Source organism: Delphinapterus leucas, chromosome 2 (genome assembly GCF_059928025.1).
Source record: "Delphinapterus leucas isolate spDelLeu-1000000601 "Yukka" chromosome 2, BTC_Dleu_Yukka2, whole genome shotgun sequence".
Lineage (NCBI taxonomy): Eukaryota > Metazoa > Chordata > Mammalia > Artiodactyla > Monodontidae > Delphinapterus > Delphinapterus leucas.
In genome coordinates this window covers 152,288,857-152,301,989 of record NC_143130.1, presented here as the reverse complement: position 1 = coordinate 152,301,989, position 13,133 = coordinate 152,288,857, and the positions used below count along the sequence as shown (strand labels likewise).

The 13,133-nt window shown below is 45.5% G+C and overlaps 1 protein-coding gene across 6 annotated transcripts in view; it reads right to left on the bottom strand.

Annotated features, from left to right (window-relative positions):
* The window catches only part of DCAF4 (DDB1 and CUL4 associated factor 4), a 41,927-nt gene that overhangs the window by 22,916 nt on the left and 5,878 nt on the right, over positions 1-13,133 (bottom strand). For 4 of the 6 annotated variants that reach the window (XR_002643544.2, XM_022566542.2, XM_022566545.2 and 1 more), the window contains exons 2-8: positions 8,022-8,118; positions 5,794-5,894; positions 5,238-5,395; positions 4,477-4,559; positions 3,203-3,305; positions 1,209-1,352; positions 270-319 (exon numbers count right to left, since the gene is read on the bottom strand). Coding sequence is in view for 5 of the 6 variants with exons in the window: in XM_022566542.2 (XP_022422250.1) it covers positions 270-319; positions 1,209-1,352; positions 3,203-3,305; positions 4,477-4,559; positions 5,238-5,395; positions 5,794-5,894; positions 8,022-8,110 (728 nt within the window). In the remaining variant the exon portion in view is untranslated. Of the gene's footprint in view, positions 1-255; positions 320-1,208; positions 1,353-3,202; positions 3,306-4,476; positions 4,560-5,237; positions 5,396-5,793; positions 5,895-8,021; positions 8,119-13,133 lie in introns of all 6 variants that reach the window. The other 2 variants (XM_022566547.2, XM_022566544.2) reach the window with 2 other exon arrangements.

Sequence of the window (13,133 nt, the reverse complement as noted above, 5' to 3'; positions counted from 1 at the left end):
CTCTGCTAAAGCACCAACTCTCAAGTTCCAGAACAGTGTCTGGCACCTGGTAACACTGATGTCATTCCAGGACCTCAGCTACTTCTCTGTGCTCCATGGGAATCCTTGTTTTCTAGCGGATGCATTGCTCTTTCCTACAAGGTGAGACATTCATGCAGAATGGCCTAGACCTCTGGACACTAAAACACCATCTCACAAACCCCACAGATGCCCTGGTCTACATCAGGGCATGGCCGGCCCACCAAACCTCTTCACCTGCCAAAAGATACAGAATGTGGGAATCCAGGTGATTCAGCGAGGCCCAGCTCACAGCGTTCACCTGGTGAGGAAACACACAGCCAGATGGAAAGATTGGTTTGATGCCAACTTATGGAGAGAAACAGACAAATACTTTCTTATAGAACAGTAATGTGACTGACTGCTTTCTTCAGGTCTCACTCCTCGAACAGGGACTGGAACGAGCATTCTGAGAACAAGGAAGCTCCCTGCCCCACCGTGCAGAACCTTGAGGGGAAAGGGAAGAAGTAACCCCCAGGCCTCAGTCCTTTATCATCAGTATAGCATGGGCATCACAATGAGCCATCTGGTATACCCTCTGGTATAGGCCAGGGATGAATTCTCTGCAACGGATCTCACTTCACCCAGAAACCATTTTCAACCTGTGTCCATCTTGTGGCTCATGTCTCAACAGAACAGAAAATCACAGCTTCTTACAGATGCAGCCATCACCCACTGCAATGTTAAAAGTTGCCCCCTAGATAGCAGGCTCCTTACATTTACATAAACTTCAGTGCTGGCTACGACTGACTGGGAGATTGACATAATGTTCTGATACATTGGGAGGACCCTCCACCCAGACCTCTGTGGCCCGCCTCCCAGGAACTCTGTGCTTTAGCATCGGCTCCTTTGGATCAACTTAACCCTCCTGGAGGGAAGTCCCTGCAACAGTTTAATTAAAGCAACACTGCTTCAAGTCCTCCCCCATGTAAATTCATTTCTCTTCCAAGACGAGAAACTAATGAGGCCCTTTTCTTCCCCTATGAGTCCTCAGGATCTAAAACTCCATTTTTTCCCTTGAGAAAATGAGGTAACCGAGCCCTGCCTTCTTCACAAAGCTCTCTCCTCTACTCTGAATTTGGCCAATTACTGCAGTGCCCTGGATCCAATGGCAGAGCAGGCTGCCATGGCTAAAGGGAAGCGCAGCGTACCTTCCGGTTGGTGAAGTAGAGGTTTTCATGCATGTGCACCCTGAGCGTGGGGGTCTTCAGGCCACGCAGGTTGATGATGCCATACTTGGAGCCCCCGACTTTGACATCGTTCACAGTGAAGAGCCGGTCACTGTTGGTATCCGCCTGGAGAAGGGAGGTGGACTGTGGGTGGCCTCCCAGGCTGAGCCACGCGGTCTGCCGAAAGACCATCTACCTAGCTCCCACGCTCTTGTGTGTTTTCACCAGGTGAGGGTTCTCGCCCATGAGGAAGTGCGGAATGACCTGACTTGCCCCTACTTGGTGTAGCCATCACTGGGCAAAGCTGACAGGCATCTGGTCTCACAGTTCAGGAGCAAAAAAGGCAGTGAGGGGGCACGGCCAGTCTGCACAGTGACCCCTCTCAGAGCTGGGTTTGGGAGAGTCCTAACGTCCACCCAGAGGAGTTTAGATGAGACACATGATGACAGAGCATGTGGCCATCATGAAAGCCACACAGAAATGTGGAAAATGCTAATTATAACTGCCAAGGGATAAAAGAAGAAAGCAAAATTGTATTCCTATTACATAAGCATTGTGATTATCACCTAGTAAAAAGAAAGGCATCGCATGGGGGAAAAAATTACAATAGGAAAGATGGCACTGGGATGTGGGTTATTTTTAAGATTTTCTGTTTTCATTTAAAAAATATGGTTAATAATTATTTCAAAGCAAAACCTTTATATGTTTATGTGTTTTTAAAAATATATTTATAAATATAACATACACAAATACACATGGGTTTGGGTACTGGTGAAAACACAATCACTTTGCAAGTTTACTTGGCAAGAACAGTTATATTCCTGAAGAATCATTACCAGTGACTAGAGTCAGATCTGAAAACTCTGATCCCTGGGTGACAAACTGCCCTTCCCACCCCTCTGGGTCACACCAGCCATCCAGTCTTCGTAACTCTGGATCATGGGGAGGGTCTTCCAAACACCAGCACACAAAGTATGAAGAACAGGTGCTCAGGCCATGCTAAGCAGCAGGTGCACAGTGATCTCCACTGTCCCCACCCGGTTTACTGAAGAACCCCAGGGAAGGGGCTCCTGAGGGGAACCCACCACAAGAATGTATTCTACTTGATTCAGGTCAAACTGTTCCCCAAACACAGGAGAAAACATGAGTCCTGGCCCCTGACAGTCCTTACGTGAAGGGCTCTGTTGTAGAGGTCCTGGGGCAGGACCTCAAGGGTAAATTCCGTAGCCTCAGCCTCCAGTCCTGTCAGTAGACCACCAGGCTGAGGCTCTCTATTTTGTGTCCTTCTCTCACTCTCCTTGGCTGTCCCTCAGCCTCCAGGAAGGCCTCCAGGAGTTGCCAGTCCAGCTGAGAGGTCTGGCTACTTCTGTTTGCAGTGGACCCTCTGATCCTCTGCCAACATTTCTCTGCCCCCTGGCTTCTAGTCCAGGTCTAAACCAGAAGCAGAGAGATCATTTTCTGCTCCTCGCAAATGATGCAGTGGAGGTGTGCTGGATGTGCAGGCCCAGAGACATGGCCTGCAGGCCCCTGTTACTGAGGTCAGGGACAGAAAGCAAGAAACTAATACGCTGTTGCTACTGAAGGACACTGGTGCTTCAGGTCTGGCCACCAAATCCTGTCCAGTATGGAAAGGATCAGAAGCCCCTGGTCCTCCATGTAACTTTTCAACTGTGTACACAACATACCCATGGGAAAGTTACTTTGTGATGGTCCTCTGTCAGCGTGTGTGGACCCCAGCTCTAATGTCAAATGACAGAACTGTAGTGGGGGTGACAATGGTCACAGCACAGCCTGTCTTGCCAGCTTGGCATCTGCCAATGGGTAGCTGGTAGGTGCTTGTTAAAACCATAAAACCTGCTTTCATGGCTAGTGGCTTCTACACAGCCAGGCTTGATGAAAACAAATGCAAAGCCACGAATTGTCCAGGGGATGGCAACTATGTCTCTGGAACCTACAGATGGCTCCCTCCCACTCACCAGTATCAGGTTAAATCGGTCACTTGCCAAAGCGGAGGGATCCGAGCTCTGAATTTGGACCTTTTTCCTCTGCATGCAGCTCACTCGCAGCTCATGGGCTAAACTGCAGAGGAGAAAGAGGGAAGCAGGGGAGGTATGGACATCATACCTAGATATCCATGAAGATGCAGGGGTTCTGCTCTGTCCCACACCCTGAAGACCACCTTCTCTCGTCAGCTCTCTCTCCATATTAAATCTCAGCAATGGAGCTGAGCAAGGCCCCAAAGAACCTCAATTTTAGAACTCTTAGGAAAACTAAAGCAAAGAGATGGGTGGCTCATTCATGGTGTCAAAGAAAGTCAGAACTAGAAGGACTTGTATTGGATCATCTAGTGCAACTCGTTCTCTTGAGATGAAGAGAATGTGCCTGAGAAATGAAACAACCTGCTGAAGGGCACACAGTTCATGAAGAGCCAGGCATGCAGTTGCCCATCCGGTTACCCCTTTTCCTCTCCACCAAAGACCGAGCATGTTTTAGGGTGAAGAACAGATCTTCCTAACTAGACCTTTAACTCTTTTCCCTCTGAGAAGGAGAGAAACACAGGACAAGCACACCCCTACCTGCCCTGGCTGACACTGCCTGCAGGGCTGGCCTTCCCTGAGGGGGCCTCCCTGGGTAGACCACCCACACCCATGTTGTTTCTTCACTGGCCCAGGTAGAGTGGGAGGCAGCAGAATGCAGGGGTTAGGAGCTCAGGCTGGGGAGTCAGACAGATCCCCCCACTTTCTAGCTTTACCTTGAGCAAATCATTCCACTCTGAGTCTCAGTCTCTTCTTCTGGAACCTGGGGAAAGTGTCAACCTATCTCACAGGGCTTTAGTTAGAACTGTATCAGATATCACCAGTATTTAAAGTTTAGTACACATCCATTTAACGTTCCCTTTTTGGTGACAACTCATTGGAAGGAGAAAAAGAGGCAGAAGGCTGATGGGATGAAGTTAAAGGGCCTTCTACTTAACTAGAAATGATTTACAAGTAACAAAGAGGAGCCATCTTGAGAAATTTCTGCCCAATTTCTCTGCCTAGATCCCCTCTCCTCTCTCCCTGGCTCTAAAGGAAGGATGATTCTCTCAGGGCTGATTTCAGCAGCAGAAGCAGGCTGTCGAGCTGAAGCTCCTCAACTGTGAACACTCCTCACGGAGCAGCTACATGCTCTATCCTGACAATTCTTGGATCATGGAAATAAGAAATAGGAAAAGAACATTCATGAAGAAAACAAAGAGGCGTTATCTTACCGGCAGTAACTGGTGACGTTGAGAAAACCCAGCTTGCTTTTTTGTAGTAAGGAAGATGCATTAAATCCCAACCTGGCTGTTTTCTAAAAGAGAGAAAGATTCAGTGAAGTTTTATGTTATTGTATAAAGAACTATGTTTTTAGGATTCTAGTCTCCTTTCCTTGGAAAGAGGAAAAGCCTATCACAAGGAAGTATGTGTGAGATGGGAAGTCTGCTCAGCACCTCTCCAAGTCCCCCATCAATTTATACCTGAGGAGATGAGGCCACTGAGCTAGTGAGCACAGGAATGGCACTGGACACTCAGGTCTGTAACACCCTTTCCATTCGACCTACGGTTACTGTGGGGCCCAGACTTTCCATTCCATTGTCCCCATGATCACGGAAATGTCCTGGCATCTCATCTCCAGAAGGGGTACCAGAAACCCTCGTATCCAAACCACACACTCTGGTTTTCTATTTAAAATACACAGTTACAGAGGCTGTATTGGGCTGCTACCCAATAGTCTCCTGGGGAAGGACAGAATGTAAGAATTCCTGATGAAACCCAGCAAGTAAGAAAAGGGGGGTGGTGGTGGGAGGAGATTTCTTGCCTGTTCTTATTCTCTTCATCAGGTTCCTGTCAGGGAAAATTCTACGCCACCCTCCTAAAGTGCGCTACGCTGAGGGTTACAGGGGCGTTTAATTGGCACCTCCTTGTGGCAGTGGGTGGATGCTGGCAGGAGTGGAGGGGACAGGGCAGCTCCTGGGGCTGTGGAGCCTACCTTTCCCTGCTTGTCCTCTTCCTCTAGCAGCTGCAGCCTTTTGCTCTCCATTTCCTTCTGCCGGATGCCCTCCTTCGTGAGGGGGTTGCAGTTGTTATGTCCAGGGAGCAAGCGGAAGTAGCGTTTCTTTTCAGGGTCAAAGTAATAACCTGGTAGATCTTTAGTCAAAAGAAATAAAACCCAACTTAAAACACCGTGAACCGAGCCACCCAGTGAGAAGCCCAGGGGCCTGCCTACCACCCCTCACAGCTGCCGGTCTTTCCTGAGCAGCAGGAGGTGGGCTAGCACTGCCAGTCACCATCCCGGGCCCAGTTCAGTCCTGTGGGGAGCTGTTTGCCTCAGGATCACGGTTCTTGTTTCAATTTGCTCCCAGAATTTCCTCCAAGCCAGGAATGGGCTGATGGCACACATGGAGTGTACCCACACACAAGTGAAGACACACAGGACTGAGGAGAAGGGCAGCCAGAACAGACATAACTAGATGACGAGGCACAACTAGGTTTCATCTTTCCCCACAGGCAGGGCCGGAGGAGCCCTGTCCAGCAGGCTGCCTTACCTGGCACAGAAGAGCTGCCAGCTGTGCTCGAGGAGGTCGACGGGGCCTCATCATCGCTGTGGCTGGAACCCTGTGGGCTTTGCTGCACCCTTGTATTATTCCTGTTGACACACAGTCAGGGTTAACTTGCAGCCAATGAGTCCCAGTCATTCTTTGACTCTGGGGTCCTGCAGTTCCACAGCCTTCACCCCAACCCTCGATTACTTGGGGAGCACTGACCCCTCTTTTTCTTGGAAGCAGTTTACCTACTGCAAATACACCAAAGTTAGGGCACGGTTTTTGGTTTCTCATCCTTAAGAGGATGCAGGTCACAGTAGTTCCTCTTTTGTATCTCCTCATGTGAGCATTTTGTGAGGTCTTTTGGAATTTTCCAGATGAAAATGAGAACAGAAATCTTGGCCAATAAGAATTTTACCAGCTGGGCTCATTTGTCAGCTCAACAGCAGTTACAAGGCCAGGTGAATTTCATTTTTTATTGGATTCAGCAGTACAAGAGTTTAAATTTTACTTGGTTACTCAACCCTGCAGATGGAGAAACTGGGGTTCAGGGCACAGAGGTGATTTGCTCAGCAATACCGGGATAGAGCCATGGTTTAAATACTCATTTTGCAAAGCTACAAGCAGCTTCTGTGGCAATTATAGGCTGAAGGATATAATGAAAGAATAAAAGACCTAATTTTAGAATTCTGGTAAAATCCACTTTAAAATTAAGAACTTCCCCTGCCCCCTATAACACCAAAAGGAATACAAACTGCAAAACTAGGTTAAAGGAATCAAAGAACTCTCTCTTTTGTCTATAAATACTAACTATGCACAGTTTTAGAGAAAATTATTTATTCTCCCTTTTTACGGCCCAGAGCTTCCTGAGGAAGCTCACGTGTGATCAGCAGCAAGCGGAGGAAGGATTAAGTGTTATAACAAAGGTCTACATCTCTAGCTCAAGGACCGCTGCCCCATTCTTTCCACAGGGAGCCCGGAAGGTGGCTGTCCAGCCGGCTTCCACGTGACTCTGCCAAGCTGAATCAAGACTCTCTCCCTGTGCAGATCACAGTTTGCTGCACGACGCGCTCTTGAGGGAAAGCCTGGGGCCCAAAGAGTATCCATGGTTCTCCTCATAAAACATACAAACATTGAGTACCTGTCCTGATCTTTCTACAGTATGGGTCATGTTGGGGACTTTGGTTCAGAGTCCCTATTATTCTGCACCAAATGAGGTCCACCATATACACAGGGCCTACTCAGAGACAGGCAGCCTGATGGGCCTTTACATACATTATTACGAACCTCACAAGAGAAGTATGGTACAAGAAGAGTGACTCAGGGTGGGTGATTAAGTAGCTTGACCAATTTCACACAGGAAAACGTACAGCGTCAAACCCAGACTTCCTAATTCCAAAGCCCTTGTTTCTTCCACAACATTCTGATGCTTTTTTTTTTTTCTGTTTGAGTTAATCTGTTCTAGAGAAGCATACTGGCATTCGACATCTTCTGACCCTATAGCTAGAAATCTGTCCATTTTAAAAGGAGATCTGGAGTGTGAAAGACTTTTGGAATTGGCATACGGGTCTCCTTTGGTGAGGAGAGGGCTGTGCAAAGACTTCCTATGGCCAGAAGTCACGTCAGCAGCCCTGAACTGTGAAGAGGTATCCTCTCCTGGGGTGGGGTGGGGTGAATCATGTTCTGAGATTAGATAAGTAGAGTGTGGAAAATATTTATTATGGGGATTTCACCTAAGTATACACTGTTTTATTTTTCAAGCTGGGTGGTAGGTACCTAATATTCATTGTATTATTCTTTATACCTTTTTGTGTTTATTAAATACTCTATCGTATTATATATTATATAGCCTTACTTAGGATTTAGGCTGAATTAATGAAATTAGGTTTCCAGAAAGCTACTTTCATAGGCTGAAAAAAAAGAAGAAAGACTAAAAAATGGAGAAAGAGCTCCCCAGTTGTATCAGATAATGTTTACTTCTAAGCCTGTGGCTAAGGCTCCAGCCAGAAGTCATGGTCACAATGAAAAGAAAGACAAGTGTGGCCACCTCCTCACTACTCAAAGTGTGGCAGGCAGGCTGGCCCCCAGCAGACACCCCCTTGGGAGCATGTGAGAAGCACAGACTCTAGTCGGCCCGACCTCAGAGCCTGCATTTTGCTGAGACCCCCAGGGAGTCATGTGCCTGTGAGGGTGCTGTCAACGCTAGTAAGACACTGGGCAACAGCACTTGCCTCTCATTAGAACCATGCTGTCTGAACCAAGGGTTGTGTCGGTGGCTCCTTCTCCCATGTCTTCTACTCTGCCCCCTGCTTTTATGCATTTCAGCTGCTAAAAGAGAAAAAGAAAGAAAATTACATACAAATGCACATGTGCACACCTCTCTCTTCTGTTTGCTTCTTGATAGTTCCTTCATGCTCAAAACTAGGCAAAAGGATGGCCCAACATGGGTTATCATTAAAGCCGCCACCAAGCCTTACCTGTAGGACTGCCACCAGGTGGACACACAAATAAAACCCAACGCGTCTGTAGCCATCTCTCTGGCTGCAGTCCTCTTACCTCACAGCTGATGCCTGGCCCGACAACCTGCCAACCTCTATTCCCCAGGTCACTGTGTGACGTGTTGACAGACTCTCACAATTACTTTCCAACAACAGTCTGAGCCTGGCATGAGAACCCTCCGAAGCTAGTCTTCTTTTCCTTAACCAGATTAACTCCAGAGCATATAATAATTTTTCTTTTGATCCACCCACATCCCTATTCATAGAGAATAGTTAATCGTGAACACTATCTCTTCCTCAGTTTCAGTATCAAGCAGGAAAAATTGTGAACAAATTAAATGGGGCCAGTGGCATGTGACTTCTCAATGTGCTTTAGAGAGTGTTTTAGTTTCCTGAAGTACACTAGCTGTTAAAGGGAAGGATGCGCACATGCATTTGTTGAAATAAGGAATGATGTTTTAAAGGCACTGATGTTGCCATAACTAACTATTTCGAGTGGCTTTTTCAAGTCTTATCTTGTATGGCCTGAATTTATCACTTAATCATCAAATCATCAGTTGTTTTAACACTGGGAATCACATTAGGAATTCTTAAAGAGACTGAACTGTAGTACACAGACGAGCTGCTGCGAGTTTCATGCTTTCCCAACACCTGGTGATCCTTTCCCCACTCAGTGGAGACACTGTGACATCTTACCGAATACACATTAAAAGTATATTCAAATGCCGTTAACAAAATTAGAAAAAAATTTCTAGGGCTGAATGCAACCAAAGAATAGATTAGAAAATCTATTTGCTTTTATTTTCCAACTTCTACTTTTGAGTAGGAAGTGCCTGTTAGCATCAAACAGAGCACCAGAAGTCTGGACCTACATTCCAGAATTCAGTATTTACCCAACGACTTCTGTGTCAACCTATGATTGTGAGTTGGGGCTATTCGATACAAAGGAAGAGATATTTAGTGAGTATAGTACTTAACCAAACATTTCATGAATTCTGTAATAAAGTCCTTGATTTGCCTGCTTCAGAGTCAGTGGGAAGCAGACTCCACAACCTGGATTAGTTTAACCAGCCACTCTCTAGTCCTGTGCCAGAACGAATAAGCACCACTAAAGCTCATCAATATAGCCATGCCGACTTGGAGTCATCACAAATGTCTCACTTTCATCCTCTGCTGGGACATTATAAATTGACCTAGTTTTATTTATTCCTAGTCTGATTCACTCCCGACAATCCAGGGTGTTATCACTCTCCTAAAATCCCTTCCCACTTCCTCCTGGTCACACTTAGTAGACAGCATAGCTCCCTACCTGACCCAGAAGAGAGATGTTACCAGTACAAATACCCCCAACTTCTTTTTCATCCCCTCCACAAAGGCCTGCCTTTACTAATTCTTATCATCTTCCTTTTTGTCTTGGAGAAACAAGTGTCCCTGTGCCTTTTCCAGGCAAACCCATCCCTCCTGGGTGTTGATCTCATTTCCTTCTCAAACTCTGCAGACATCTGTGTTCACATATGTTTAATCAATCTCCCCCTCTCCTTATCTCAGCTTATAAACACGCTCAGGTTTTTCATTTGTATGTGCTCCACTTCCAACCCAAAAGGAACAGAAATGTTCTGGAAGCATGGTCTATATGTACACACTCCACTTCTTTATTTTCCAATCATTCTTCAACTCACTGTAGTCAGGCCTCCTCCATCCTCACCGTTCTGCTAAAATGCTCTTGCTGAGGTTAATGATCCCCTACTTGCCAAAGTTAGTGGTCTCTTTTTAGCCCTTATTCCTACAACACATGACACCACAAAGCTTCACTCTTCCCTAGGTTTCTGGAATATCTTTCTCTTGGTTCTCCTCGTACTTGTCAAGTTAATCCTTCTCTAGTTTCTCTTGGGCCACCCACTCTGTGTTTAACAACGTTCTGTCCTAGATCCTCTTCATTTTATACTTAATACAATCTCACCTGCAAACACCGTTTCATCTCTAACCTAGCATCAAGTTCTTATAAAAAGGCTGCCTCCTGTCTACTTTCACAGACCATGTTCCAAAGTGAGCTCATGATCTCTCCCTAGTTCCTAGTATGCTCTTTCACCTATCTGTATTTCCTTTCTCTGAAATTCTACCACTGCCCCATCCCCATCCAAAAATATAATAATTTTATTCATTTTCCTCAGCAACCACTTTAATGGCTCCTGAATACCACATGCATAGGTTTCCCTTTGGATCAATTATCTTAAGCCTCAGACAAAGAATAAAGCTGTATTTATTAATTAGTTACGTTACAGGTTAAAGGCACTATGCACAGGAAGGGAAATACGTATGGATGGTGATAAGAAAACTGGTAAGAAAAATAAGCCATACTGACATAAGATTATCATTATTACCAACCAACTCTACAAAAAAAGAAAACTTATTTAGATTGCACATTCTGTACATGATTCCAGTCTGCTTTAGTTATGAAATGATGCATGAATAGTGGAAAAGCATAGGTAACGGCGAGTCAAAGGCGTCAGATCACCCATTAGGAGGCAGGGCCATTGGCCCACTTGCACCACTGTCCTCAGTAGAGCACTGCACTATCAGAAGGACATGGTAAATAATGAAATAAATTGGTGAGTGCTGGTTTTGGCCAAAGACAATATTTCTAAACCACCACCTCACACAAGCACAGGTGCAGGCACTGCAGTGGGAGAGAAGGGAGTGATGGCTCTGAATGGAAGAGCCAGAGGGGACAGTGAGTTTGAACCCAGTCTGTCAGGCAAGGTTGGCAGAGTGAGGGGCCTGCAAGCAGTTTGGTATGGCCACAGCCTAAAGTACAGGGGCTGGGAGATTAGGCTAGAGAGGCAGGCAGGGTCAGATGCTGAGGTCTCTGGGTGCTCGGTAAGTTCGCTGAGTAACATGACTAAACCTGCATTTTAGAAGGGCAGCGGTGGAGGGAATAAGTTGGAAGTTAAGGACTGCTGTAGCAACTCAGGTTACATGAACCCACCAACATGGAAGTGATACTTGGGATAGAGAACCCTGAATTTAGAAAGATTTAGAGGTGAGTTTCATGGGAGAGGTGGAGAGAGAGCAGCTGAAACCTGATAAATGAATAACTGGTAGTGTTCTGACCTGAAAGACAAGGAGGAGGAGCTGTTTGGGGAATGAAGACAGTAAGCCTGATTTTGAACAAACCAATCTCAAGATGTTTGTAAATAGGGGTCTGGGAATTCAGAGGGAAAATGAGGCTAAAGATATAGATTTGAAAGTCACCAGCACATGGTAACAGAGTGAGACAAATGTGGCTCCAAAGCCAAATATATATATATAGCAAAGATTAAAATTCAAAATTGAGACAATTTTATTGGACAGTAATATGAAGTCAGCACAATCAGTTTTTAGATTGGTGTTTCTCAACCAAGGGCAACTTCACCCACCAGGGGACATTTGGCAACGTCCAGGGACATTTTTGTTTGCCACAGCTTGGCGGCAGGGAAGGGTGGGCTGCTATGGCATTTAGTGGGTAGAAGCCAGGGATGCTGCTAACCATCCTACAATACAGGACAGCACCTTACAACAAATTATCCAGCCCCAAATAGTGCTGAGGTTAAGAAACCCTGCTCTAGACAGGAAGCGCTCAATTATAATTTTCTGGGTGAAATGTTGAATCCCAGCTCCTCTGGAGCCACTCTGCCAGGCACAGACATTAAATGTGTTGTGGTAGGCTGAGCTTGGCTTTGCCTTTTACACAAGCTTTCAAGTACTTGAAGGATAAAGAATAATAATTTCTAAGAGACCATTAGTCTAGAAAGACAATGTTAATCTCAAACAAATAAACAAACATGATTTAACTTTTTGGAAAATGACTGAGCAATAATTATCAAGTAATTTAAATGTACATGCCTTCTTCTGGGAATAGATATGAAGAAAATAATCCAAAAGGTTGTAAGAATTATATGCAAGATATTTACTTTCTAAAGCTAGTAGTCCTCTGTTGCCAAAACCAGACAGAGGTATCACAAGACAAGAAAACTATAGATCAACCTACCTTATGGACACAGCCACAGATCCTCAACCAAATCCTAGCAAACCAAATCTAGATGCATATAAAAAGGATAATACACCATGACCAAGTAGGATTTACCCCAAGTTCAACATACGAAAACCAATCAATGCCATACACCATATTAACAGAATAAATGAGGGGAAAAACCTCCACGTGATTTTCTCAAGAGATGCAGAAAAAACACCAGACAAAATCCAATACCCTGTCATGACAAAAACTAGGCACAGAAGTAACTTCCACAACTTGATAAAGGGCATCTACCCTACAGCTAACATCATAATAGTGAAAGACTGCAAGCTTTTCTCCTAAGGTTAGGAACAAGACAAGGATGTCTGTTCTTAGCATTTCCATTCAACATTGTACTGGAAGTTCTAGCCAGGGGCAATTAGGCAAGAAAAAGAAATAAAAGGCATGCAAACAGGAAAGGAAGAAGTAAAACTATTTCTATTGGCAGATGACATGATGTTATACATACAGAAAATCCTAAAGAATCCACACACACAAAAACTACTGGAGCTAATAAATGATTTAAGCAAGGTTGCAGGATACAAGATTAATATATAAAAATCAGGGCTTCCCTGGTGGCGCAGTGATTAAGAACCCGCCTAACAATGCAGGGGACACAGGTTCGAGACCTGGTCTGGGAAGATCCCACATGCTGCGCAGCAACTAAGCCCAGGCGCCACAACTACTGAGCCTGCGCTCTAGAGCCCGCGAGCCACAACTACTGAGCCTGAGTGGCACAGCTACTGAAGCCCGTGAGTCTAGAGCCTGTGCTCCACAATGAGAAGCCACCGCAA